Raw genomic sequence first — 25,866 nt, forward strand, 5'->3', positions numbered from 1 at the left:
TGCAGTTTTGCCATATGGTTGTTGAATAATTTATATTATTATTATTTGATGCCTAGGAAAAAAACGAGGTATTATTCATTTAATGAAAAAAAAAAACATGTTTTAGCCTGTTGTTGAATACATTTATAGTATTATAAAATAGGAATAAATAAAATAAACAAAAAATCAGAAACAGTTCATAATTTAACAGTCACCCAAAAGGGCACAAGTTTAACGTGGTTTATTGGTAGAGATTATCAGTAGAAATGGCGCAGATGAAGTAGATAAATATTTTATAGGATAGTAGATGAATACACATTTTGACTAACATGGGAACGTTATACATTTTCTGTATATGTGAGAAGTTCAAATGTATACAACGCAATTCTATAAAAATGCTAAATGTTTTTAATCAAAATAAATGCCTTTTTATTAAAATGAATCAGATTAAAATGAATGAATGTAAAAATAATGACCATGTTTCACTTTGTTAGCATTATAAACATACAATTAATGAATTTTTAATGATACCTAAAATACTTATTCAAAATTTCTTTTAACGTGAAAGACAAAAAAGCCCATTTATCATAGCCTAAGAATAATACCACTATACCATCAAACATTGATTTTGAAACCAAAAAAATTTGATGTGTACAACACATGACTTCCTTGCACGGGATGTTAAATTATACGCAAACTTCTTGCTTTTCTTTTAACCATATTGAAGTAACGGTTAACGAATTTTGAATTAAATCTACTTTGTCGATAGCGCATAAACCACAACAGAATAAATGCACACTTTAAAGTTCACTATATTTATGTACCATAGCGACACTTTGACGCTACGTTCACTTAACAGCATTAACATTCATTTTATAATTCAGAGTGCACACAAATTATATCATCTGAAGAGTTACCACAAGTTCTATTCAAATACTGTAATAAATCTAAAACAATGTAGAAAAGAAATTGAACAAATAGAAAAAACACTGCTACTAATTAATTCAGTTCTCACTTCGCGGAAAGGCAAAAATACATAAAAATTCAAATATTTTCATTAAAATTTGAATTCAAATGTTTCAATTCAAATATTTTCATTAAAATTTGAAAGCTATGAAAAACATATAACACCAAATACAGTTAAAACAATTTAAAAAAAAATTTTTTTGCAATTAAAATTACAGTTTCTACGCCAAAACAAGCTATTAACTTAAATGCCAATTCCAGAATGAATTAAGCATAGTTTAATTCGCAATAATAAAATAAGACGTTACTTTTTTGTTGCGAAACTTGGTTTCTCTAGATTGCCAACAAATCCATTATTCTGCTAAGTTTCAAATGTAAACAAACATGGTTGCCATAGAAATCAGAAGTTAGGCTTAGCTGCACTTAAAAGACTTTTAAGTTGTTGATAATTCCACAATTATTGCATGCAGGTTGACTAAAGCATAAAAATCGTAACTAGAACAACATAATTCAATCATTTTTAAATCAAAAAATGCACAATTTACAAGCATATAAGAATAAAGAAACCGACCTCACTGACCCGAGTAACAGAGTGGATATATATATATATATATGTGTATGTTACCGTGAAAGACCAAAATTGGGGAATGTCGACTTTCACCGGAGAATGTCGACATTCAGCAAATACGTCGGTGAAGGATCGAATATTGCATTCTTGTACATTCGGACCCTCACCGGTGTATATTGACAATCACAGATATGCTCTGGTATAGGTTGAAAAGAGAGGTCATAAAGTGTCATAATAGTTTAAGTTGTTGCAATAAATAAGATTTGAATCACATAATTTACTAAGTTTTTATTACTATTATTTTTCTCATTTAGAACGTACTGTATAATTAAGTAAGTTTTTAACTTGTATTATTTTCCTTTCTCATTTTGAATGTATTGTGTGTTTTAAGTTTTTATGTTTTTAAGTTCTGATTTTAAGTCTCAAGTGCGTTTTTTCGCGACTGAACTACGGAGAAGAAAATATAATATTCTTATATGTTCAACATTCACGATTAGTACATGGTGAATGTCGACATTGACCGGTGTAAGTCAGAAATAAGAGTATTTGGAAAATATTTCGGACCTACACCAAGCCACTATGTGAATGTTGATATTCACCGGTGAAAGTAGACATTCTCCAGATTTCGTCGTTTCACCGTAACATATACATATATATATTTATATACTTTTGGTCGGGCTGATTGCAACCAAAATGGCAGGTGCACATCTACATGTTATAGAAGTCCTATGTGAAAAATTTCAACGTTCTGAGACTACTCGTTTTCGAGTTATGCAAGATACTAACGTATGTACAGACGCCACGAAAAAATCTCTTCAGAATTCATTTTAAATCAGTTTTATAATTATTTCGAGGGAAACGAGTTATTTATTCAGTCTTTAAATACAAATGTCAAGGAAAAAACATCGTTAAATTGCATTTGATAGCGGTCTAAATGGATATTTTCGTTGAAATATGATACCCGGAAATTTTCGCGATTACAATACTTCATTTTTACTTCGCACAAGGAAGTAAAAACCGGATTCACTTTTTACAAATATGTTCATATCCAAAGGAAAGAAGTACAAAGAATTTTTGAATTTACGTAGAAGCTTAGAATTACGCTTTAGAATTTACGCTTTAGAATACTATCTATAGCATTCAAGCATTACTGACAGAAAAAAATAGAATGGAATAATTTCATATATAATAATTTTTCTTCCATGTATAGGTGAGAGCTATAACAAGTATAAGTGGAAGTGGAGTTTTCAGCGAGCTCGTTATCAGAGCTGATGCAAGTGATAATGGTGCCGTCTACCGCTGTGAAGCCATCAATTCAGCCACGGATAAGCCTTTGATAGCCAATATAAAACTGACAGTTTACTGTAAGGATCTCTTTATTATCTCTACATTTTCTTAATAATACTATTATTCTTAATTTAAAAGCTTTCTTACTAGTATCCTAGAATATTTTAGTGAGATTATCGTCATTTCTATTTTATTTAAATTATGAAAGTTAAGATGGATTGGTAGTGGTTATTTATCAAGAAACTATTTACAGAGAATCGTGAAAAATAGTTTAAATTTAGAGTGCGAAGAATTCGATATATTTGTTTCTTTCATTTGTAAAATTTTATACATAAAACCATTTTTAGCACCATTTGTTAAGGAGCAAATTAATTTTTCCCGCTGATCGTTCTTTGTTTTGTTGTATTACTGTATAATGCAGTTATTTTTACGTTTTGCTTTGCAAAGAGAAGCTGGAGTTGGTGCAGTACGGACTTAATTCTTTATTCTACGAAGAGTTTCAAATGGCTACCTCGTTAGGCTTAATGTCACTTAAACTTTTAAATTGTTGATAATTCTACAACTATTGCATTCAGAATAACTAAAGGCATAAAAACCTTAACCAGAACATAACAACAATATAATTTAATCACTTTTAAATTTAAAAAAAATGCACAGTTACCAACATATAAAAAACTGGCCTCACCGGGTCAGGTAACAGATTGGCAATATTATTGCTGTATACAAAATTTATGCATACCAGTTCCATGTATAAAAGTTCAACGTTCCATATATGCATAACAGTTCCATATACAAAATGCCAACGTTCTACAACTACTCGTTTTGGAGTTAAACGAGATACATACCCACGTGTACGAATATAAAGACGTCATGAAAAAAATCTCTTATGAATCCATTTTACAATCTGATTTGGAAATAAAAAAGAGCGCTTGAGTCCTTTATTCTGTCCAAAAGTACAGATGTCGCGCAAAAACCTTATTCAAATGGATTCGAAAACGGTCAAAATGGCTATTTTCTCTGAAATATGATACCTGAAATTTTTCCCGATTACAATAATTCCTTTACTTCGCAGAAGATAGTAAGTAAAAATGGGATAGCCATTTTTATTTCCATAGAAAGGTGAAATAAAAGTAGGGAATTCTATTATTCAAATGCAAGAAATTGAAATCTGTTTGACTGTCAACCGAATTCAATATGTGGAGTATAAAACTGGAAAAAAATATGAAATGAAGAATGAAACGTTAGATACAGGCTGATTCGGGCTGAAAAAAAGAACTTGTTTGCTATCTGTAATGAAAACTCTAGTTCCGTAAAGAATTATTGGCCCTAGGCACAGTATTGCCTTTATATTTAAAATACATCCTCCTGCGTGTCTATAAAAGTTCATGTTTCCAGTCACAATTTTTATTATCACGAAATAGGCAGATTTAACCTAGAGATATTATATAAGTAAAGTGCAATATGCAGAATATATAAGTTTTCATATAAGTTTACAATTTTTATTTCTTATTTCAATTTAATTTAAAATTGAAAGTTTTTTTTTAATCTTTTTATTTTTTTTATCTTACATACATGTATGAATATACTTACCTTTTTTGAACTATTAGTACGTTTAAAAAAAATCTGATGACCGAAAGGAAGGAAGTCTAGACTTCCTTCCTTTCGGTTATCAGATTTTTTTTTGCACGGATATAAACATTTTATTTAAACTAATTTCCTCGAATTTTATTAGAGATATATTTTTGATACAATAAATTCAGTTCTCACGTCGCGGCAAGAAAAAATACATAAAACCTCAAAATATCTTTATAAAAAATTAAAAAATACAGAAAAATGTAAAACACCAAATACAGTTAAAACAATTAAAGGAATATTTAAAATTAAAATCAGAGTTTCTACGCAAAAACAAGCAATTCGGCCAGCGTATAAGAAGGTAGATTTTACGATGCACCAGATGAACCAGCTTACGTTTGGTACCACTCGGCAAAAATACACTAAAGGAGCAAAAGCTGACGTAACTCACTATTCTACTAAGTTTCAAATGTAAACAAATATGGCTCCTATGGTAAAAAACTCTGACTTGTACACCATATCACTTTCTTGTACAGACTATTAAATTATACGTAATTTTCCTGCATTTCATTTAAACATACTGAATTAACAGTTAACGATACTTGACATATTGAATTACATAACATTTCGAATTAAATCTACTTTCTCGATAGCGCATAAATGACAATAGAATTAATGCATTCGTTAAAGTTCACTATATTTATTTACCATAGCGACAATTTGGCGCGAAGTTATATTAACAGCTTTACATCTCATTCATTTTATAACTCGGAGTACATAAAATTATATCATGTGAGGAATTACCACGTGTTCTATTCAAATATTATAATAAATCTAAAATGATGTATAAAAGAAATTAAACAAAAAGAAAAAGAAACAGGCTTTCGCAGACGATTCAGCACCGCTTACCTAATGCCCATGCGTTACCAATTAATTCAGTTCTCACATCCCGGCAAAGCAAAAATACATAAAAATTCAAACTACTTTTATTAAAAACTGAAAGATACAGAAAAACATAAAACATCAAGTAAAGTTAAAACAATCAGAAAAACAATTTTACCAATTAAAATTACAGTTTCTACACAAAAACAAGCAATCCGGCCAGCGGGATAGAAGACAGATTTTTCGGTGCACAAACCTGAAAGTTTACTTTTGGTCTCACTCGGCAAAAAGACAGTGAAGGCATAAAAACTGCCTTAATTTGTTGTGAACGCTATGCTGAGTCAATATATGGGTTAATTTAATATATTAAATGATAATTTCAGAATGAATTAAGCATAATTTAATAGCAATACTTAAAGAAGACGTTACTTTGTGGTTTGTTTGAAGCTTAGTTTCGTTGTTAGACTTTGTTTGAAGCTTAGTTTCTCTAGATTGGCAACAAATCCACTATTCTGCTAAATTTCAAATGTAAACAAATATGTCTGCTATGGTAAACAAATTAGACGTAGCCGCACTTGAATAACTTTTGAATTGTTTATAATTCTACAACTATTACATGCAGACTAACTAAAGGTATAAAGATTTTAACCGGAAGATAAGAACAACATAATTCAATCATTTTTAAAGCAAAAATGCACAACATAGGAACATATAAGAGTAAAGAAACTGAGCTAACTGAGCTGAGTAACAGAGTGGATATATATATAAATATATATATAAATAAATAAATATATATATATATATATATTTCAGCTCAATGCGCAAAATTCTTGACCACAAAGGTCATTTTTAGTTTGTTCTCATTTCTTATATTATATACATGTATTTATATACCTTTGGTGCAGCCGATTGCAAACAAAATGGGAGGTGCAAATCTGCATATTATAGCAGTCTTATATACAAAATTTCAACGCTCTTAAGCTACTTGTTTTTGAGATGTGCGAGATACATTGATACATGCGTACGTTATGTACGTACGCGACACGAAACAGATCTCTTCAGAATGTATTTTAAACAGTTTTATAATTTTGGGGGGGTTAAAAAACTCCAAAAAGTTTAAATGTATCACACACAACAATTCACGATCACGTAAGGTTTGGTTTATTGAGATTACGGCAAAGCACACTAGGGATATCTGCCTAAGGGAAGGGATACTTTCGTGGAGGACTTTCTAAGGGAAACTGAAATACACGTTACACATGAGGAAAACCACGAAAGCGCCCATGCAGCCAGCCTGTTCGCGAGATTCGAACCTCGGAACGAACTACCAAATTTTTTGGAAAAAAAAAAAAAAGTCCTTCATTCTGTCCTTACGTACAGATATCACGCAAAAACATAGTTAAATTGCATTTGACAGCTTTCAAAATAGATATTTTCGTTGAAATATGATACCCGAAATTTTTCGCGATTACAATACTTCCTTTTTACTTTATACAAGGAAGTAAAAAGCAACTCTTAAATTTTTCATAATTCTACAACTATTTTATGTAGATGAATTAAGGACATAAAAATCTTAACCGGAACATAAAAATAAAATAATTCAGTCATTTTTAATACAAGAAATATACAATTCACCAATATATAAGAACAAAAAACAAAAAAAAAAAAACGAGCCCACCTAGCTGAATAACAGAGTGGGTATATATATATATATATATATATATATATATACACTCTTATTAGAAAAAAAAAAAAAAAAAACGACCCACCACGACGCACCGAGAAGATATAAAGCAAATTGGACATAAATTGATATGCATACAGGTTTCGACGGAAAATGCAAAATTTTACATTTTGGCTGCCAATGAATGAATTATTGTCGCTACAGCGCATCTGATCTGCGCAACTGGCAGGGTATCTAAGAGGAGAAATTACCATTCCAGGTCATAAATTCTTCACGAATTTCATTCCGCGTACTCTGGTAGACAGTAACTATGCCTCGCATACAGGTACGCGAACGATATGCGCAGATGTCAGAATTTGAAAGAGGTCGTGTAGTTGGGCTCAAAGAAGCCGGTTGGTCTTATCGGCGAATAGCTCGACATTTGAACAGGAGCGATGCGACTATTAGACGATGTTGGCAGGAATGGGTGAACCATGGCCGCACACAGCGTCAAGAAGGAAGCGGTAGGCATAGAGAAACGGCAGAACGACCAAGCAATCGTCAGAGCGGCACTCACAGCCCCAGATGCATCATCGATTGTACGTGCAACTAGTGCTTCAGTGTCCGCAAGGACCATTCATAGACGGCTCACAGATCCCTTGCGCCGACTATCATTGACCTCTGTACAACGTCAAGCCCGTTTGCAGTGGTGTCGGGCTCATTCGCATTGGAATGTCACTGACCGGAGTAGAATAGTCTTCAGTGTTGTGTCCCGCTTTGAAATGATTCACGATGACCAGCGAAGGCGAGTCTGGAGACGCCCCGTACAGCGGTGTGATACCAACCTGACTATCTTCCGGCAGACAGGCCGACAACCAGGAGTGATGGTCTGGGGTGCCATTTCATATAGTAGAACCCCTTTGGTTGTCATCCTTCGCAACCTTACAGCACAGTGGTACGTCGACGAAGTTCTAAGGCCCGTTGTGTTGCTCTTCATGTCACGTCATCCCGGGCTTGCATTTCAGCAAGATAATGCCCGCCCCCACACTGCACATGCTTCTTCTGCTTGCCTTAGTGCTTCCTGAACATTACCTTGGCCAGCAAGGTCGCCGGATCTCTCTCCTATTGAGCACGTTTGGAGAATTATGGGCAGGCCCTCCAACCAGCTCGGAATGTTGACGATATAACGCGCCAGTTGTACATAATTTGTCACGATATCCCTTAGGAGGACATCTGCAACCTCTATCAATCGATGCCAAGCCGAATAACTGCTTGCATAAGGGCCAGAGGTGGACAAACTGACTTTTTCATTTTGTGAAGCTCTATCACTTCAATAAATCATCCAATTTTTCTCAAACTGTAATCATTTGTTTTTCTGTACATGTGCATCATTTCTACCGATTTTCGTCCCATTCGGATAATTCCTTCTTGGTGCATCGTTTTTTTTTTTTTTTTTTTTTTTTGTCTAAGAGTGTATATGCGTTTGGTGCGGCCGGTTGTAACCAGAGATGAAAATGCACAACTGTATGTTATACCAATCCTATATACAAAATTTCAAGGATTTGAGGCTACTCGTTTGAGTTATGCGAGATACATGCATACATACATATGTACGTATAGATGTCATGCAAAAAAAATCGTTAAATTGCATTCGGTAGCAGTCAAAGTGCATACTTTCGTTAAAATATGGTACCCGAAAGTTACGCAAACACAATGCTTCCTTTCCTTCGTACAAGGAAATAAAACGTCACTCGGTCTTGCACTCTTAGATGGGAAAATTCGAAGAAGACGTACTACTTATTGCATAATTCTACGGTTATGCAATAGACTTATGTCATTGTAAACGATATTTTGAAAATTTAAGAGATACTCTTTTAAAGAGGTCTACTAAGTTGCATTTTTTTAATGTTCGAAATACCCTTTGTAGTGCCTGCCAATAGATCTCGATCTCGATGAACTCAGGAAATATCTATGCTTTTCTACTTGTTAGAGGCTTAACCAGCTAACAGTATGGGCTATGTTCTGTTTTGCGTAAAATGTAAATATGATAAGTCTGATCAGTAGCATCATTCCTTAGATCCTATATCCGTTTTCATAATAAAATATTTATGCATTTATTAAAACTGAGATTTATAGAATTATAGATATTATACATTTGCTTAATAATCAACTTGAAAACATGCTAAAAATATAAAATATTCTTCCTATCTTGATATGAATTCCCTTAAGAAGTTAAGAAGGTAATATACCTCTCATAAGACTTTATTGTAGCTGAAAAACGGCTTTAGAATTAAGGTGAAAATATCTCTAATGATAGTTATATGATCATCATATACATCCATCTTTCGGCATGTCACTTCAGACATTACCAAAATAATGCAAGGTTATTTTAATGTAAAATTTTGTTATATTAATACTCAGTCTATTTTCATGTTCTATCTATTTCCTTTTAAATCTATAATTCTCTTTTTTTTTCCAGTCCCCCCATCATCAGTTACAATGAAAATCACACCGAATAAACCTAGAACTGGAGAATTGGTAATTTCATCTTTCTTTACTTTGTTCTTTCTGTAGCTTATATGATTCTATGAAGTAAAAGTAAGCTCCAAAAGCAAAAATAAGCTCCAAAAGAAGAGAAAGGAAAATAAAAATGATATATGTTCATATAAATATTACTTCGTAAAACAGGCATTATAGGCAAATTCTCGTAGTAAAATATCTCACCAGGGTACTATTCCAGCGCGTTTAAGATGCTGCAGGATCAAAAATAGTGTACCATTAATCGCCAGAATACTTTAGGATCTTTTTCTGCTCTTAGATATTTTGTATCGTACCATATAGCGAGCTTAGCAAATGTGCAGCTATAACTGCTTCCATAAATTTCCTACTTTGACAATTTAGATGAAACGTATATTTATTAGGCTAAAATAGATTAAGAAGAAATTTTTGAGAAAGTGCTAGCTTTTAGCATAATCTTTAAGTAGACATACACAGTAGGATATTTTTTCTTAAAGCTATTTCCTTACTGGGTATATCGTTTTCTTATATTCTACTTTTTTAAAGTTTACTCTAAAGTTTAATAAGTAGCAGACCTAATATCTTTTAAACAATTACTCGGAGACTCATGGATTTGAAAATTATGCGAAAGAAGCTTACGTTTTGGTACTTAAACAGGTTAACGTTATGTTTATGATTTTAGCTCCGATTTATGTTGTCATAAGTCAATTTTGGTCACATGAATTTATTCTGTAAAATTATGGAGAATATAATTTTTAATTTTTGGCCGAGTTTCGATTAGTAAGTTTCTTCTTATCACATACAGATCTTTCTAGAAACGTCTTGGCTTCCCTGCATGTAAAGTTAACCCTGAAATTCATTTTTAAAATCTTAAACCGTTTTACTAATTAAAATGCAAGCCAATAGAAGACAGTTTTAAAAGCCATGCAACAAATGTTAAATTAATTAATTAAAAAAAGTTTCGAAATTTATCAATTTAATCACGGCAGTTTGAAACCGACATAAATACTCTCTTTTATATCGTACGTGAAAGCTGTCATTTAAAATTTCGTATTCAAAAACATATGCTTGCATATTTGGTTTTAGAAATATTTGTATACAGCCCCCAATTTTTAATTTATGCTGTCTCCAGTAATTTTAATCGAAACTTTATTTTTAAAATTTTCTGTGCTTTGCTTATTTTGTTAGGAAATTTTTTCCACTCTAATCATTTCTGTTTCGTACACTTTTAATTAAATATTTCTTGCAACCAACAATATTGTAATCTAAAATTCAAATTTATTTATTTCATTTCTTGAATTGGAACTTCGGGTATACCAGCAGAACTTCAAGATATATTGATTAATACAGTCTTTTAAAAATATTGCGTATAAATACTTGAGGATACTCAAGACAGTTTAGAATCTTTTATTTATTTTAAAAATTACTGTGCGAAAGATATTCACTTAAATTGTAGAAACTAGAGAAAAATTCGGTAATTTTCAGTTAATTTTAGATAATGCTCTTACGTCTGGAAAACTACTTGGTTTTTAACTGTAATCTTGCAAGCGACGGATATCGTTTAAGCTTTCATTTAGCACCAAACAATAAAAATTTTCAGTTTCATAAATCCTTACTGTATAAGGATGCCATGTCTGAATAGTTTTGCTGTATACTTGAAGATGTTTATAAGCTTCTTTCTACATATTTGTTTTAATTTAATTGATTTATATTCGTTTTCTAAAATAAAATGTATGAAATATATGAATAATAGAATTTTAATACTACATGAAATACAAACATTAATCGTAAAAATATCTAACAATATTTTTTGCTTTAGGATTACAAGATTATCATTTAGAACATTAAAGATTATGAAACAGCTTAACTGTATTGAAATAAAATATGTTTTATAATAATGTTAATAAGCATACACAACTTTAAGAATTAATTATTTAATACCTCGCCAAAAATAAAATATTTCTTAAAGTTATTCAATCAAGAAGAGACAATTAACGTGTAGTTTTATTTTAAATCCGATGCACAAAAGATGTAAGAATTTATTATCCACATGGGAAATCTGTCTACTTTTTTGAAGTAATTTCTCTCGTTTTAATCTCTCTAGATGTTGATCTCATATTTGAATTAATAAGAGGACTATTTGAATAATTTTGGGCTAAAAAACTTTGGACAACTTTTCAGCTTGAATAAAATTGTGTTTAGAATTAACCAAAAAGCGCAAATTTAATATTTTTAAGATTTTAATTAACTTTCTGTTGATTCCGAGAGCGATTACACAGGGTCACTCTTCTTCAGGAACTAAACAGCTTTGTTTAAACGTTTTTGCATTACGAAACCCATAAGAATTTAAGCTATTTTTACTAAAAAGAATTTAAGCTTTCGAGGTAATTTTCAAATTAAAGAAAGACGACAGAAAAATTAATAAAAACAATAAAATGGGTAATAAAAACTTAAGGATACTTTTGTTCGTAGCTGCCTTCACGAAGATTAAAAGAGCAAATAGTACCAATTAACTACAAGACACTAAGTGAATTAGATCATGAACGTCTTACTCTGCACGAGACAAAGGTAAATTAAATGAACCGACGACTGTGAGTATGAGAATAAAATAACTCTGTGAACTCTTTTTTTTAGGAGATCAATACATATTGTGGAAGATCTTTCTGTTATAGTGGCATAAGTTGAGTGAGAAATAATTGTTAAGCAAAGCTTTTAAAATATATTCAGTTAATTACTTTGATATTTACTGACAACAAAACATTAACAAATTTTTATGATCTTCCTTCCTCTTAGAAAAGAGATCATAAGAGCATAGAACAACTCAACAACTCTGAAAGATACTTTTTCTTTCACATGGAGACTTTGAGTTAGAGGCGTGGTTACCAAAGAATGGATTAGCGCTGTAAATCTGGTTATAGGGACAGTAGTCCAAATCAATTTGTTATCAACGAATAATTTTAAGTCCTTAATAAAATTTCGTTTAAATTCTGGGCCGAAAACAGTACTAGATAATAGTAAACATGCTGCATGAATATGCAGGTTTTTTTCATTACAGTTTAATACGAAGATCGCTTTAAATTGTGGTTATCTCTCAAGAATTCAGCTCAAAGCGGATGAGTAGTCGGGAAGAGTTCATTTATAATCAGGATACCTCTTTAATTTACGTCAGTATACCTCTGTATCAGTTAAGCTAATGTGAGAAAATTTATTTATAACGTGTTTTGTAATTAATTATGAAAAAAGAAAAACATATACTAGATTCTAACACCCATTATATATGATTGTTTTTTTCGCTATAGTAACCAATAAAACTAAATTCTGAAATAATTATTTAAGACAAATTTTGAGTAATTATCTTTCAAAGTTTCAAGCCAAAGGGTTAAATTTAGTTCTTCATTTTGGCTGTTCTTATAAGTACTGAAATTACAGTTATAATAAATGGAAATAAAATATTATAATAAATTCAGAATAAAAATAATAATGTAACTAACAGTTATAATAAATTGAAATAAATTGTTAGTACAATAATAATAAATTCAGACTAAAAATAATAATATAATAAACGAAGAATAAAGATAGTAATATAATAAACAGGTACAATGAACTTAAGAAAAAAAAATTGGAGTATTATGAGGAATTAAGTAATACGATGTAAATAAAATGTAAATAAAGGCTGATGTAAAATAAAGGCATTTTGATAATCTATTTCAGCTAATTTTTATAGTCTTTATTTATGTCTGCTTGTTATAGTTCCCGCTTTTCTAACATAACTTTAAGAGTAATTTAAACTTAAAATATGACTTATGTACAATTAACAGGTAATCCTATTGCTCATAAAGTAAGGATCGCTGCCCAATATGAGTACGCTTTCTTATTGGTTGTCTCAAGACAATGTTTAAATATTAATTTTTATGAATAATTCAATAGTTAAATGAATTACTGGTAAATTAAGGTCTTGTAGCTCATTTCGGTCCAGCATGAGTTACAGTTAATTCAAAATGCCAGCAAAAAGAATCATTTTTACATTTAATATGATGGTAATGGAATTGATTAGGTAACTGAAATATGATGCACCATTTAGTATATAAACTCAATATTTAATTCAATATTTAATTCAAGTAACTCAAATATTTAATTAAAAGTTGGCTATGAAAAATATTACAATAACAAAAATTATATAAATTATCATACATATTTGCAAGAAATACATTTCCTAAGATAAAACTTCTTTCTTTCATTTTCAAGGGTAAAGTTTAATTACTGCAAACTCATGTACAAAGATAAAATAAATTTATGCTTTACAAAATTCATTTAATTGCTGAGTTAATGCATTTCTCTTAAAGTTCAAATGACAATGTTTAATATGTATAACGCCATTTTAAAAACAGCTCTTAATTGAGGAATAAAACTATACACTCATGGACATACATTCAAAATGGTCTTCGACAGTATTTAGCAGTGTCTACCACTGTGTAAAGATTTTCAATAGCGAACAAGAAAGTCACAATAAGTTAACCCAGACTGATGAAATTTTATAGTTGATTTTGGTAACACGGACCACATGCTTTCAGCAAAAATCATAAACTCTTAAAATGTCATTCATTATTAAACAGTACAAATAATTGCACTCATTTTAGGTATATTTTTATTTCTTCATTGCAAAATTTGTGATTACATATTTTGTTTTATAATTACTTAGTTTCAAATTTCATTTATGACTTTCAAAAAAGAAAAATTATATTATTTGCGAGGCAATATTTACTTTTCTTTGATTTAGAACTGTTATCTATGTAAGTAATATTCATCATTTGAATGGCTATATATAGACAAAAACTAAGAAATTTAGAACCAGTTTTATGCAAAGACCCAATAGAAGTTAAATTCAGTACCAATCAATTTCAAAATACCCTATAACTATGTAAAATAAGAATTAAAGAAATGTGAAACTAAAACCTAAAAATTATAATTTTGTTATACTCTAGATATAGATATGTACTTATTTAAAGTTAAGAATTTTTTCTCAAAACTGAAACTGGGAAAAATATAATGAATATGTTTCTGAAGTGCTAAAGACTTTTTTTGTGTTATGTATCAAATCCTGTTAATTTTTTTAAGAAATTTCAAACACTTATCTCCTTCTACTCTTGTATCTCTCGAAATAATTGAATTGAATATTGCTTTTGATATTTTACTTCACCAGTGTTTAAAAAGTATTATTAATATATTGTTTACGAAAATAAGAAGATTTATATGTTTATCGTTGTATTTGTGAACTATCGGAGCGATAAATGTAGACTCATAAAATTTTTATGAGTGTATGTTTTGCAAAATTATTCTACTACGACGAAGTGCTTCCTAAATTTGGCGAAGCATAGACTCATAAAATTTTTTATTGATGACTGAGCACCACAGACACATTTCTTTTCAAATAACGCATACAATGTACAACTCATAAAAGATAAGATCTGATATTCTGCTGTCTATCGTTACATGAATCATATTTTGACAGCTTTGGGAATTTTGAAGGAAAATTCTGTTCAAAGAACTTTTAACGTTCCTTATTTGAATGAGATATAGAGTTTATTACCGAGTTACATTCAACTATGCAGTATGATTAATGAGTTAATTAAAGTTAAGGCAGTTTGAATAAAATGTTATGATATGTTTGCATCAGTGAAGCATGCCATCTGATGGATAATGAGAAAAGTTATATGAAATAAAACAGTTAACTGATTTGCATAAATGCATGCATTATTTTGAGTGCTGAAATGATATACTTATATATATATGTGTGCGCAAGATATAATAAAATACGATGGCTGTGCTAAGAAACGATTGGTGACCTCAAAATTAACTATCCTAAATTTGGTATTCTCCCCCCCTAAATTCATCTGTTCTCCCAAATTCGAAATCTTTCTACGTTACACAACAACCTAAAATTAACCAAGCACAGCTTAGATATACTTTATGCCCCTACTTAGTACAAATACTGCTCGCAAGCAACTAAGTCATTCATTTCCCTAGCTTCCGCTATGCCAACATATCTATACTGCAATGTCCCAATTTGTTCTTATTCTAAGATGACGTAACTTTTATATAAAAATTATTGTACTTGCTTATGATCAAAAAGTATATTGTCTATAAAGAAATGATTCTGATGTGTCTAAAACTAAAGATGGTAATTCTCTGAATTTAGTTTCCGTCTACATCTTCTTCCAGTCATTCCACTCAACCATTACAACTGCAAGCTACTAAAAGTACCAGCGCCTTTATTTTTCTTACACACACACACATATATATATATTAAAATTAAAGCTCAGATTTAGAATCAGATAGACAAAACTAAATTTAACATAAAATGCTTCTCTTTTATTTTTCAGTCTTCCTTTAATGTAGGCTTCTGAAATTTTGACATTAGGCCTACTTATTCATAAATAAATTGGAGCTATTTCTCTTTCGAATTCATTTCAAAATATATAACGTATTTTCTCCCTCCTTTCCTCATGCCTTGGAGGTGTAACTGGAAGCACACTCGATGCATAGTCGGAATGCCCGGATTTTGAGTCCCGACGAAGGCATCGCAGATGTTTCACGTCTGCTGCTTCAAAATAACTTAATGAATCTACAAGTGCCCACCGAACTAAAAGGTGGTGGATGATAATTTGTTGCCACCAGGATTTGGCAACTCAATCTCTTAATCCCTAGTCGCCCTTTAAAAGGGGGATTATATAAAGTATTTTCTCCCTTCTTTCCGCATACCTTCGTAGTTTAACTGGAAATACGTATATTCAAGAGAACCGGAGTTCGAGTCCCGGTGAGAGCACTGCACATTTTTTACGTCTCCTCTTTCAAATCAACCTAATGACTCTAAAAACTGAAAGCAAAAATATGAATAAACAGCAAATATATGTATTCCAAATATTTCTGTTTAATTAAATACAAATGTAATTAAAATATAAATACAGTAATGAAATTTTGAACAATTGCGATATTTGTTTCGAGTTAACATTTGTTTTCCTTACCTTCTAATTCATTTACTTTTTAAATATAAATATATCGGCTTCTACTTGTAAGAGGTTACAATTTCAATATTCCCTTAGGTAAGCATTTTATGCGATTCTGGAAGCAGTAATCCCGAATCCACCCTCCACTGGTGGAGAAACGGCGAAGTACATACTGGATATGATAGTGAAATCTCCGAAGCCATCTACGGAGGAAAGTCCACCCATAGCAGGCTTGATTTGACAGTTTCGTCGAAAGATGATGAAGCAGTCTTCACCTGCCAAGCCACTAATCATGTCTTAGAAAGAAGCGTCCATGAAAGCGTAACTCTAAGGGTTTTTTGTAAGTATTTATACCAGTATAACATAAAGTAACTTAATTTATTTTACTGTACACATTTAATCAGACATTGTTAAAAGAGGCATTAGGGAACTATCTTTCCACTTTTTTATCTCTCTCATTCATTAACAGGGAGAAATAAATAAATTTTAAAATGTTGATTCTTGTCTCCTAAATGACAAATCCAACGTGTCAAAATAAAAATTTTGCTAAATTCTTTAGATATTTATGCATTCATAGTCAAAACTTTTAATTGCTAAGTTTGGAAGTTTTAGAACTGAATTAGTATTAAACTGATATTTTAGTGAAATGCTTTTATGATTATTTAGTTTTCTACTTGCATTTTTAACACTGTGTACTTCTTCGTATGCTCAGCGAATTTCTCAATACTTCGTACAAGCATAGCTTAGGAAATAAAATTGGGCAAATATGGCAAGATGTGAAATTTGCAGAGTAAGACGATAATTAGTAAATGTTACATTTTCAATCAAAAGCTTGGGGATAATTATAATGTGACCCGAACCAAGAGCCCGGAGTTATAATTTCCCAAAACATTTCATAATTCCTTAAAGTACTATATGTTCACCATACAAATATCGAAATGAAGTACTGTTGTTTCTGAAAAAACGGCGTATCTAGAGCTCAGTCTACGTCAGTTGAACCGAAGTAAAAGAACAGCAAGAATTTTACAGAACAACGTCTAGCCAACGCAAGAAATGCTTGTCTGCGAAAGTCTTCATGAATTATGGAATCTGTCTTTTCAGAGTATGTGTTTGATTGTATGTGAAGTCTACATTTTCAGAGTTTGTTACATTGCTTCTTTGTGTACATTAGAAATCTGACTTTTTTACAAACAAAACTTCTTTGTTTAGTTACTTCTTGCTAGGCGAAAGATCCATCAACAGATTTTACTCAGAGCTCCCGAAAGCGTCATTCCTCTTGCGCAGGCTAAATATTTTTCACTCATGCACATGGTAGTCGATTTGCTTTTGGGTTGTAAGTAAAGCCTAAATATTTTTTGAAATAAAGCATTGCTTAAAATTTTTCGTTTCGGTTAGGTTCCTCTTCACTTTTCAGCCTTTGAATTCGTAACAGTATATAACAGTTTCACAAATTCAGATAAAATTTGTATTTAAACTCATTCCTCTTCGAAGACTTTTAATGGAAAGTTGAGATTTGTTAATAAACATTATCAATGAATATTATTCATCCAGCTTTCTGGAAACTATTAAAACTGGCTTTACTAAAATCCTTAACAAGGTATGCGACGTATAAAATCATTCAGTGCTTTAAGATGAATATGTTTCAAACAATTTAAACTTCCTAAATTAATCTAAAATAATTCCTTTGGTTTATTGCATGAATAATCAAAAGATAAAATATATTTTTCTTTTTTTGGCAATTTTACCGCTGAAACATTTAGAAGAGAGAATTATGCGGTTATATTATTAAAAATATACGAAATTATTACTAACATTACTGTAGTATGTATTTTAACGAATTCAATTATACTTAATTTTTTCACTATATATCCTTTTTTCATTTTCATATATAAAGTATCCATTTATTTTATATTAACCAATTATTTTATGTTAACGATCTGTCTTTCTCACTTTCGTTTTCCTGCCAGAATGCTAATTTCTAGTCTGCGTGCATTCAAATGAGATAAATGGTATTTAAAGGAAGGTTTCTACGAGTAGATGGTAAAATGATTTCTTCATACTCCGGACCACATTGCTAGTTAATTCTCTTGAGAGCAGTTTATCTGCGACGTTGCGTTATTCGTTATTCTCGCCGTTAGGCTTGTCAACCCGGTATTAGGTTTGAACCAACTTGCGCGTTTATTGTCTGTGTAGCCTTTCGGGCTAACTATAATTTACTTAGTTAAATTCAATTCTTTACCTTTTATTTACGCCATAAATGCCGGTTGGTTAAGCACAAGCTGTGCCTTCTGGTACGTTATCTGAGTTTAATAAAACTTTCTTTTGTACCATTTCCAAGTGTCTGTTGTAATTTCCAAGACATAGCGAGAAGTCGCTCAAGACTTCAGAATTCTCACTCAGTCTATGTAACCAAAGAGAGCGAGGCTCTATACACTGTACGTTTACCACAAAAATTAAACTTTGCATATCACTATTTTACATTGTTCCTCTTAGAATTGTATTCATGCATTATACAGTATTGTTCGGAAGAAAACACTTTCCGAGATCCAGACATATTCTTATTCGAAGCAGCCCAGCATACATTAATTTAGTTCATTGGATCTGTAGTACAGAGGCCATCATCGTATCCAGAGAGAAAAAGTGTGGCATAATGTTTTGTTAATTATAGTTCCCTTCGATAAAAGTCTCGTGAGTTTTTATCGTTCTTTTCTTTGTAGATTATTCAAGAATGCGAAGCCAAACAGCAATTGCAAAATGGTATCCCAGCATATCATTGCTGAGCACTACTATAAAGAAATTTGCACACTTGCAGTCAAATACTTTTGAGTATTATAAAGATGCCGACCTTTCATGACGGCGAAAAAAGAATTTACTCTAGCATATTCAGAATACTTTTCTTTAAGGAATCGATGATTTTATGAAACCGGTCATTTTGTGAAGAAGTTTCTTTTTTTAAGGTTCCACGTATGAATCTACCCTTGCATCTATATATGGACTTGAGGCGATAAACGCATGCCCCTGAACTGTCGGCTATGGAATAAAATGTAAACTGAACTATATACGTATTCATTCATGATTCCCAGTAGAAGCAAAATCAAGTGTGCATAATTTAAAATTTGTTGTTCTCATCGAAAAAATATTTCTCATAAAATACAAAAGAGAAAACTGCGAATATATATTTATGCCTTTTCATATATTGGTAATATGATCCAAGAATTACTGCTGGTACGTGAATAGGATAACACCGAATGCCATATATAACAGGGCATTCGTTTAATATGTATTATTACATTTAAGTTCATTTAATAAATTATACAAGGTGAGACGTTATCATCATTACTGAAATACTATCAGAGTAATATGAATATTAGAACAGTTGTCTCAAACTGGCGGCCCCTGAAGCAATTCAATGTGGCCCGCGAAGACATTTCAATTATGAATTTGAAGCAAATATTCCAAAGAATACAATATTTTAATTATTTTATGCCCAAATTTATATTATTTTCATTCCCATTAAAAATTAACCAGACTAACGCATCAGAAAAGCTATAAATGGAGATAATTAAATTACAGTATGAAATAAATCTTATTCAAAGATTTGAAGATTCGTATTTAATTAAATTTCATTCGCACTTGCCAGAAAGTAAATAAGTTCAACTACGAACTTTTGCATTAAGAATAATATCCTTGTTTGGATATGCATTTATATGTGAACAGCTTTCTCTCACAGCTGAAAATTATAAGAAAAGACCCTATTAATTGATGAGCATCTGAATTCCGTGTTAAACATAATTTCTAATAAATTCTTCCAAGGCTACATACGTTATCAAAATCAAAGCACCATCAAATGTCGAGCTGTAGCAAGGAATAAAAGTTTATAACTATTTATATACAGATGTGCATTTTTATTTATGCCTCGAAGATAATTTAATAAATAAGAGAAAGGAATTAAGTTGTCATTATTTATTCTCAAGTTTTGTCCTCCTTGGAAACTTTTCTCTAAAAAAAGTAAATTTTTCATATTTTTTTTCAATTTAAATTACAGTAAGTTATTTAATGGTTAATTAAATAGGTTACAACTATTTTAAATAAATGGCAGTCTGAAAATTTAATATTTGCTGTCAATATTTTTGAATTACAAACTCTAAGCAACAAAAATGCTTTTGCAGGTATCAAACTTTAGATTTCAGATTGAAAATGAATATGTTTGAATATTTTTCCTTGGCGACATTATTACTGTTTATGTCCGTTTCCAAAAATATTTAGTAAGAGAAATTTAAAATGTGTTTAAAATAATTTATTTTTTTTATAATTTTTTTTAATTTTGTTAAAAAAATGTGGTCCGTCAGCTGTTTACAGATCGCTCATGCTACCAACGGGCAATTTGAGCTTGAGGTCAATGACATTGCATACTGCATTGTTACGCAAATAAAATAAGATTGATTATATGACAGAAATTATACTAGAATATACTTTCTCTTGCACGTATGAAACGAAGAAATTCTAATATTTTAATTCAATCCGCAATGACGAGGTTGAAACGAAGAATTGAAATTCTTGAGTTATACAGCAGCGCTCTCGAACTACTGGTCCACGAGTACATTTCCAACATATTAATTAACATTATTATAACAAGAACTTAAAATTTTAAGATTTTAGTGATTTAGAATCCAATTTTACGTTACTTTCAGTATGATTAAAAATGAATGTGAACAAATGCGTAAATGGAACTAATTAATTTACATAATATATGAATATAATATATACATATTATTAAATATAAATTTTATTATAATATTGAAGGTACAGATCGGATTAACTTTTTTATGTACTTATTGGAAGATAAATGCCAATCAGTAACACATTTTTGCAATAAAGATTGGGTGATTTTTGATTGGGAATAAAAATAGTGGACCTTTTATTGGGTGTACATTGATTCTTGAACAGTTCTGCTTCTCCGCAGTTCAAATGAGTTAAGTTTAAAAAAAAAACATATTGACCAATGAGCATTTACTGTTTGTGATGAAGATAGTTTTTAGTAATTTATTTAAGGTTGCAAGCTTCAGCAAAATCGAAGCGCCATGAGTTTTTAAACGGAAACTTTTAGTAAGCAACATAGAAGTTTATAATTATTTCCATACAAATGTATGTATTTTTTCTGTATGTGTCAATGAAAAATTTAATAAAGAGCAGATGATCATTTTTCATTTGCCAGTTTTGTCCCATTTTAAAAGCATTTGTAATTTGTTTATTTGAAATTTAAGACAAAAGTAATTTATCTTTTGTAATTTGTTGATTTTTAGTTTAAGATAAAAATAATTAATTTATTGGCTTATTCAACACATTAGAAATATTTGAAATAAGTGTTTTCAAATATTTCTAATGTGTTGAATTACTAAATAACTGAAAATTTAATATTTAACTGTCAATGCATTTGAATTACTAAGTGTAACTATCAGAAATTTCTCGCAGAAGCACATCTCGAAATTTCATAAAAATGTTTTTGAAAAGATAATCCTTTTTCCTTGGGGGTGGGGGTGGTGGGAGCTATTTTCAGATAGGGTATTCGGTTCAAATGCAATTTTTGTGTTTGAAGCCGCTGCTGTACACCGTATTGTACTGCTACCAAGAATAGAAGAAATAAGGAGTAATGAATGAGTAATGAGGTAATCCTTTACAAATGAATCAAAATCCATTTCATCTTATCTTCGTTACTATTACATCTAGCAAAAGGAAAATAATATAAGCTGTTTGTAAAATCATAATGACTGAATGATAAAATTAAATGGACTTTTTTTAATTTTTCATAAAACAATAATATATATGGATGCTTTCACAAATTTCCTTTTGAGAATTTTTTTTCATCTTAATTAAGAATATTTTGTATGTAACTCTGAGATATTATGTTCAAAAACTGTAGTATAATTTATTCTTAATCATTCTAAACTAAAATTACAAGTAAAAATTACACAACTTTCATTACATTTAAGCTTATTATAATGATTATGATCGTAATTTGAAAACATACACATTACTAAATCATTCCAAACTAGACTTTGCAATTAAAATATGCATGTCTTCCATGATATTTAAGTTTATTTTTCCTGTAATCTATATATGTATTTATTAGTCCTAAATGCGTTTATATTTCTATTTTGAAGCAAATTTACGTAGTTGTTCTATTATAACGTTTGGTATACTTTTCAATTATTCAATAGTGACAAAACTCTTTGTAGATGTTAAGCGAATTATCCCTATGTATAAAATTATAACTGGAACTTGAGAAAACTTGAGAAAAGATCCTTTTATTTAAGCTGAGAAACACAGAAGGCAAATTTGGTGCTTATAAGCTGAGCCAGCACTTATGGGAGATAACTTAATGTAACAGTCACTTAAAATGTAAGTTAAACTTAAATTGCGCAAGTAGCCAAAGCTATACAAATCAATTTAACGCGAAGTCGGCTCACTTAGCTAACCGGCGTGGAGATTCAATATCGGCTGTTATAATGCAAGGTCAAAGTCTACAAATCTTATCTGATCTAGTAACCTAGTGACGTGACTTCGAGAGTCAGAACACGCTCTTTCTTATGATTCAAAATCCTAACTTTAATACACGCGAATTAATTTGTCTTCTGGCTGGAAAACGAAAGGAAGAAGTTACAATAAAGGTCCGAAATATAAAATAACTGATTAATTAACATAAAGGTACCTTACGCTGTTGCGCATTATTTTTGTAATTATTAGCAGTTTATCCTTTGTCAAACTTCCTACGTTTGCATATTTACGTACACATTCTGATGTAAATAACCTGATGTAAATTTACAGTTTTCTTAAATGTCAATTGTTTTTATTAGGAAATATATCTAGTGTAATATGCTGTTAGAATTTTTGAGTTTTAGTTAGGTCTGAGTCTTGCATTTTAAAACATCAAGTACGTATTTCTAAACTTAAAAATCCATTCCTTATTACTCACTTGACGGAGTTATGTAATTTTCATATAAAAATTAGTAATGCATTTCAAAGGTTCAGTTAATTTGTTATCCTATTAATTTCTTACGTAATACTTTTTGATTTTTTATCTCCTTCCAAAAAAGGAAAAATTAATATAATTTCATGATTATATATAAATTACAAATGGGTGTCTTTTTGGCAGTGTCTGATATGAAAATTTTATATATTCATCTACATAGCATTGCATTTATTCTCCTAATGACGTTCTTAGAAAACTAAAAAAATCTGATGTGTACACCACATGACTTCCTTGTACGGCATATTAAATTATATTCATTTTTTCTTGCATTTCATTTAAACTTATTGGATTTAATTAAATCTACTTTGCCGACAGCGCATAAACCACAATAGAATAAATGCATTCTTTAAAATTCACTCTAGTATTTGTTTACCATAGCGACACTCTGGCGCTAGATTAACTTAACAGTATTATATTTCGTTCATATTATAACTCATAAGGCACAAAATTTATATCATTTAAAGAATAGAATTATCTAATCGTTACCATATGTTCTATTGAAATACTATAATAAAGCTAGAATGATGTATAAAAGAAATTAAGCAAACAAAACAAAAAAAGCAGTTTTTCACAGACGATTGAGTATTTCTCATTCACTTAATTCAGTTCTCACTTCGCGAGAAGGCAAATATGCATAAAAACTCAAAATATCTATATTAAAAATTACGAAGTAAACCTTAAACACTTATTTCCTCGAAAAAATTCCAGAAAGGATTAAGCATGATTTAATTGGCAATAATAAATGAAGGCGTTATCTTTGTTGTTGCGAAGCTAAGTTTCTCTAGATTGGCAACAAATCCACTAGTCTGCTGTTTCAAATGCCATAAAAAAAAGACTTAGCGGCACTTAAACAACTTTAAAATCGTTGATAATTCTAAAAATATTGCATACAGATTTACTAAAGGCATAAAAACCTTAACCGGAAGATAAAAACAACATAATTCAATCAATCAAAATCGTAATTCAATAATTCAATCATTTTTAAAGCAAAAAATGCACAATTTACAAATATATAAGCGTAAAGAAACTGAGATCACTGAGCCGGGTAACAGAGTGGATATATATATAAATATAGTATTTATATACGTTTGATGCTGCCGATTGCAACCAAAATACGAGTTGCACAAAATACGAGTTAACATACATGTTATAGCAGTCCTGTATACAAAATTTCAAAGTTCTGAGGCTACTCGTTTTTGAGTTATGCGAGATACGTACGTACGTACATACATTCGTACAGACACCACGAAAAATTCTCTTTAGAATTCATTTAAAGCAGTTTTATAATTTTTTTGGAGGAAACGAGTCTTTTTTTCTGTTCTTACGTACATATATCACGCAAAAACATCGTTAAATTGCATTCGATAGCGGTCAAAATGGATATTTTCGTTGAAATATGCTGCCTGAAACTTTTCGCGATTACAATACTTCCTTTTTACTTCGTACAAGGAAGTAAAAATGAAATCAGTCTGAGATTCCTTTAGTTATAATTTCTATACTTTACCAATCATCAATATATATTTAGTGTTGCCATTAATTATTTATAAATCTTGGCTTTATGTAATTTTTATTATTCAAAATGGAACAAAAAGAAAATATCTGTTCAATAATTCAATAAAGGAAATGAGTCATACGCACATATGCTGAAAAGAATAAAAAGATCATTAGAAAAGCATTATCCAAGAAGTGATTTATAAATCTTTATTGCTGACCTAATTAATCTCTGCTCATATTACTCTTTCCAGCTATTAATAATTTCTTTTACAAAAATTATGCAGTTTCCGGGAAGAATAATGGATATGATTCTGAAACAGTATTGTTTATATTTTTCAGGACGATTCTATTCCAGACTTCAGAGAATCATTAAACTTTATTATTTCTGCTGCATCCTTTTTTTTTTTTTTTTCCCATTTTTGAAATTTCACATCCTATTCCTTTGTGGAGGGAACAATGAAGCGGACATCTGAAATTTTCTGTCAAGTTCTTTGATTTTTTTTTATTTAGTTAATTCTTTTTCTTTTGCTTTCTTCTTATTAACATATACTAACGCTCAGATTTCGCTTTTTTCAAATATAAAAAACTAGTTAAAAACCAAACATCAACCAATGCTTAAATTTTCTTTTAATAATAAATCGCATAAAACAGCCTTTTATTCGGCAATGACAATCAAATCTGAGCTTAATATGAAAATGATATTTTGCATAAGAAAAAGCATTATCCAAATGCCTGACTTTTTAAGTAAAACTAATATATTCTTTTTAGAAGTTAAAATTAAAGAATTAGTTATCAATTATAACTAATTGATAACTAATTCTTTAAAATTTCGTCGTCGTATATGTGGAATAATATTCTTGAACTTAATATAGTTCAAGAATATTATTCCACATATACGACGTGT

General features: G+C 30.3%; 1 protein-coding gene across 1 annotated transcript in view; it reads left to right on the forward strand.

The window, feature by feature from the left end:
- The window catches only part of LOC118191999 (nephrin-like), a 916,450-nt gene that overhangs the window by 728,337 nt on the left and 162,247 nt on the right, over window positions 1-25,866 (forward strand). The window contains exons 11-13 of the mRNA XM_085814264.1: window positions 2,724-2,877; window positions 9,397-9,455; window positions 16,535-16,778. Of these exons, the coding sequence (XP_085670390.1) occupies window positions 2,724-2,877; window positions 9,397-9,455; window positions 16,535-16,778 (457 nt within the window). The remainder of the gene's footprint in view (window positions 1-2,723; window positions 2,878-9,396; window positions 9,456-16,534; window positions 16,779-25,866) is intronic.

This window comes from Stegodyphus dumicola, chromosome 1 (assembly GCF_044657685.1).
Source record: "Stegodyphus dumicola isolate Sdum_Otavi_A_Nest chromosome 1, ASM4465768v1".
NCBI classification, from domain to species: Eukaryota; Metazoa; Arthropoda; class Arachnida; order Araneae; family Eresidae; genus Stegodyphus; species Stegodyphus dumicola.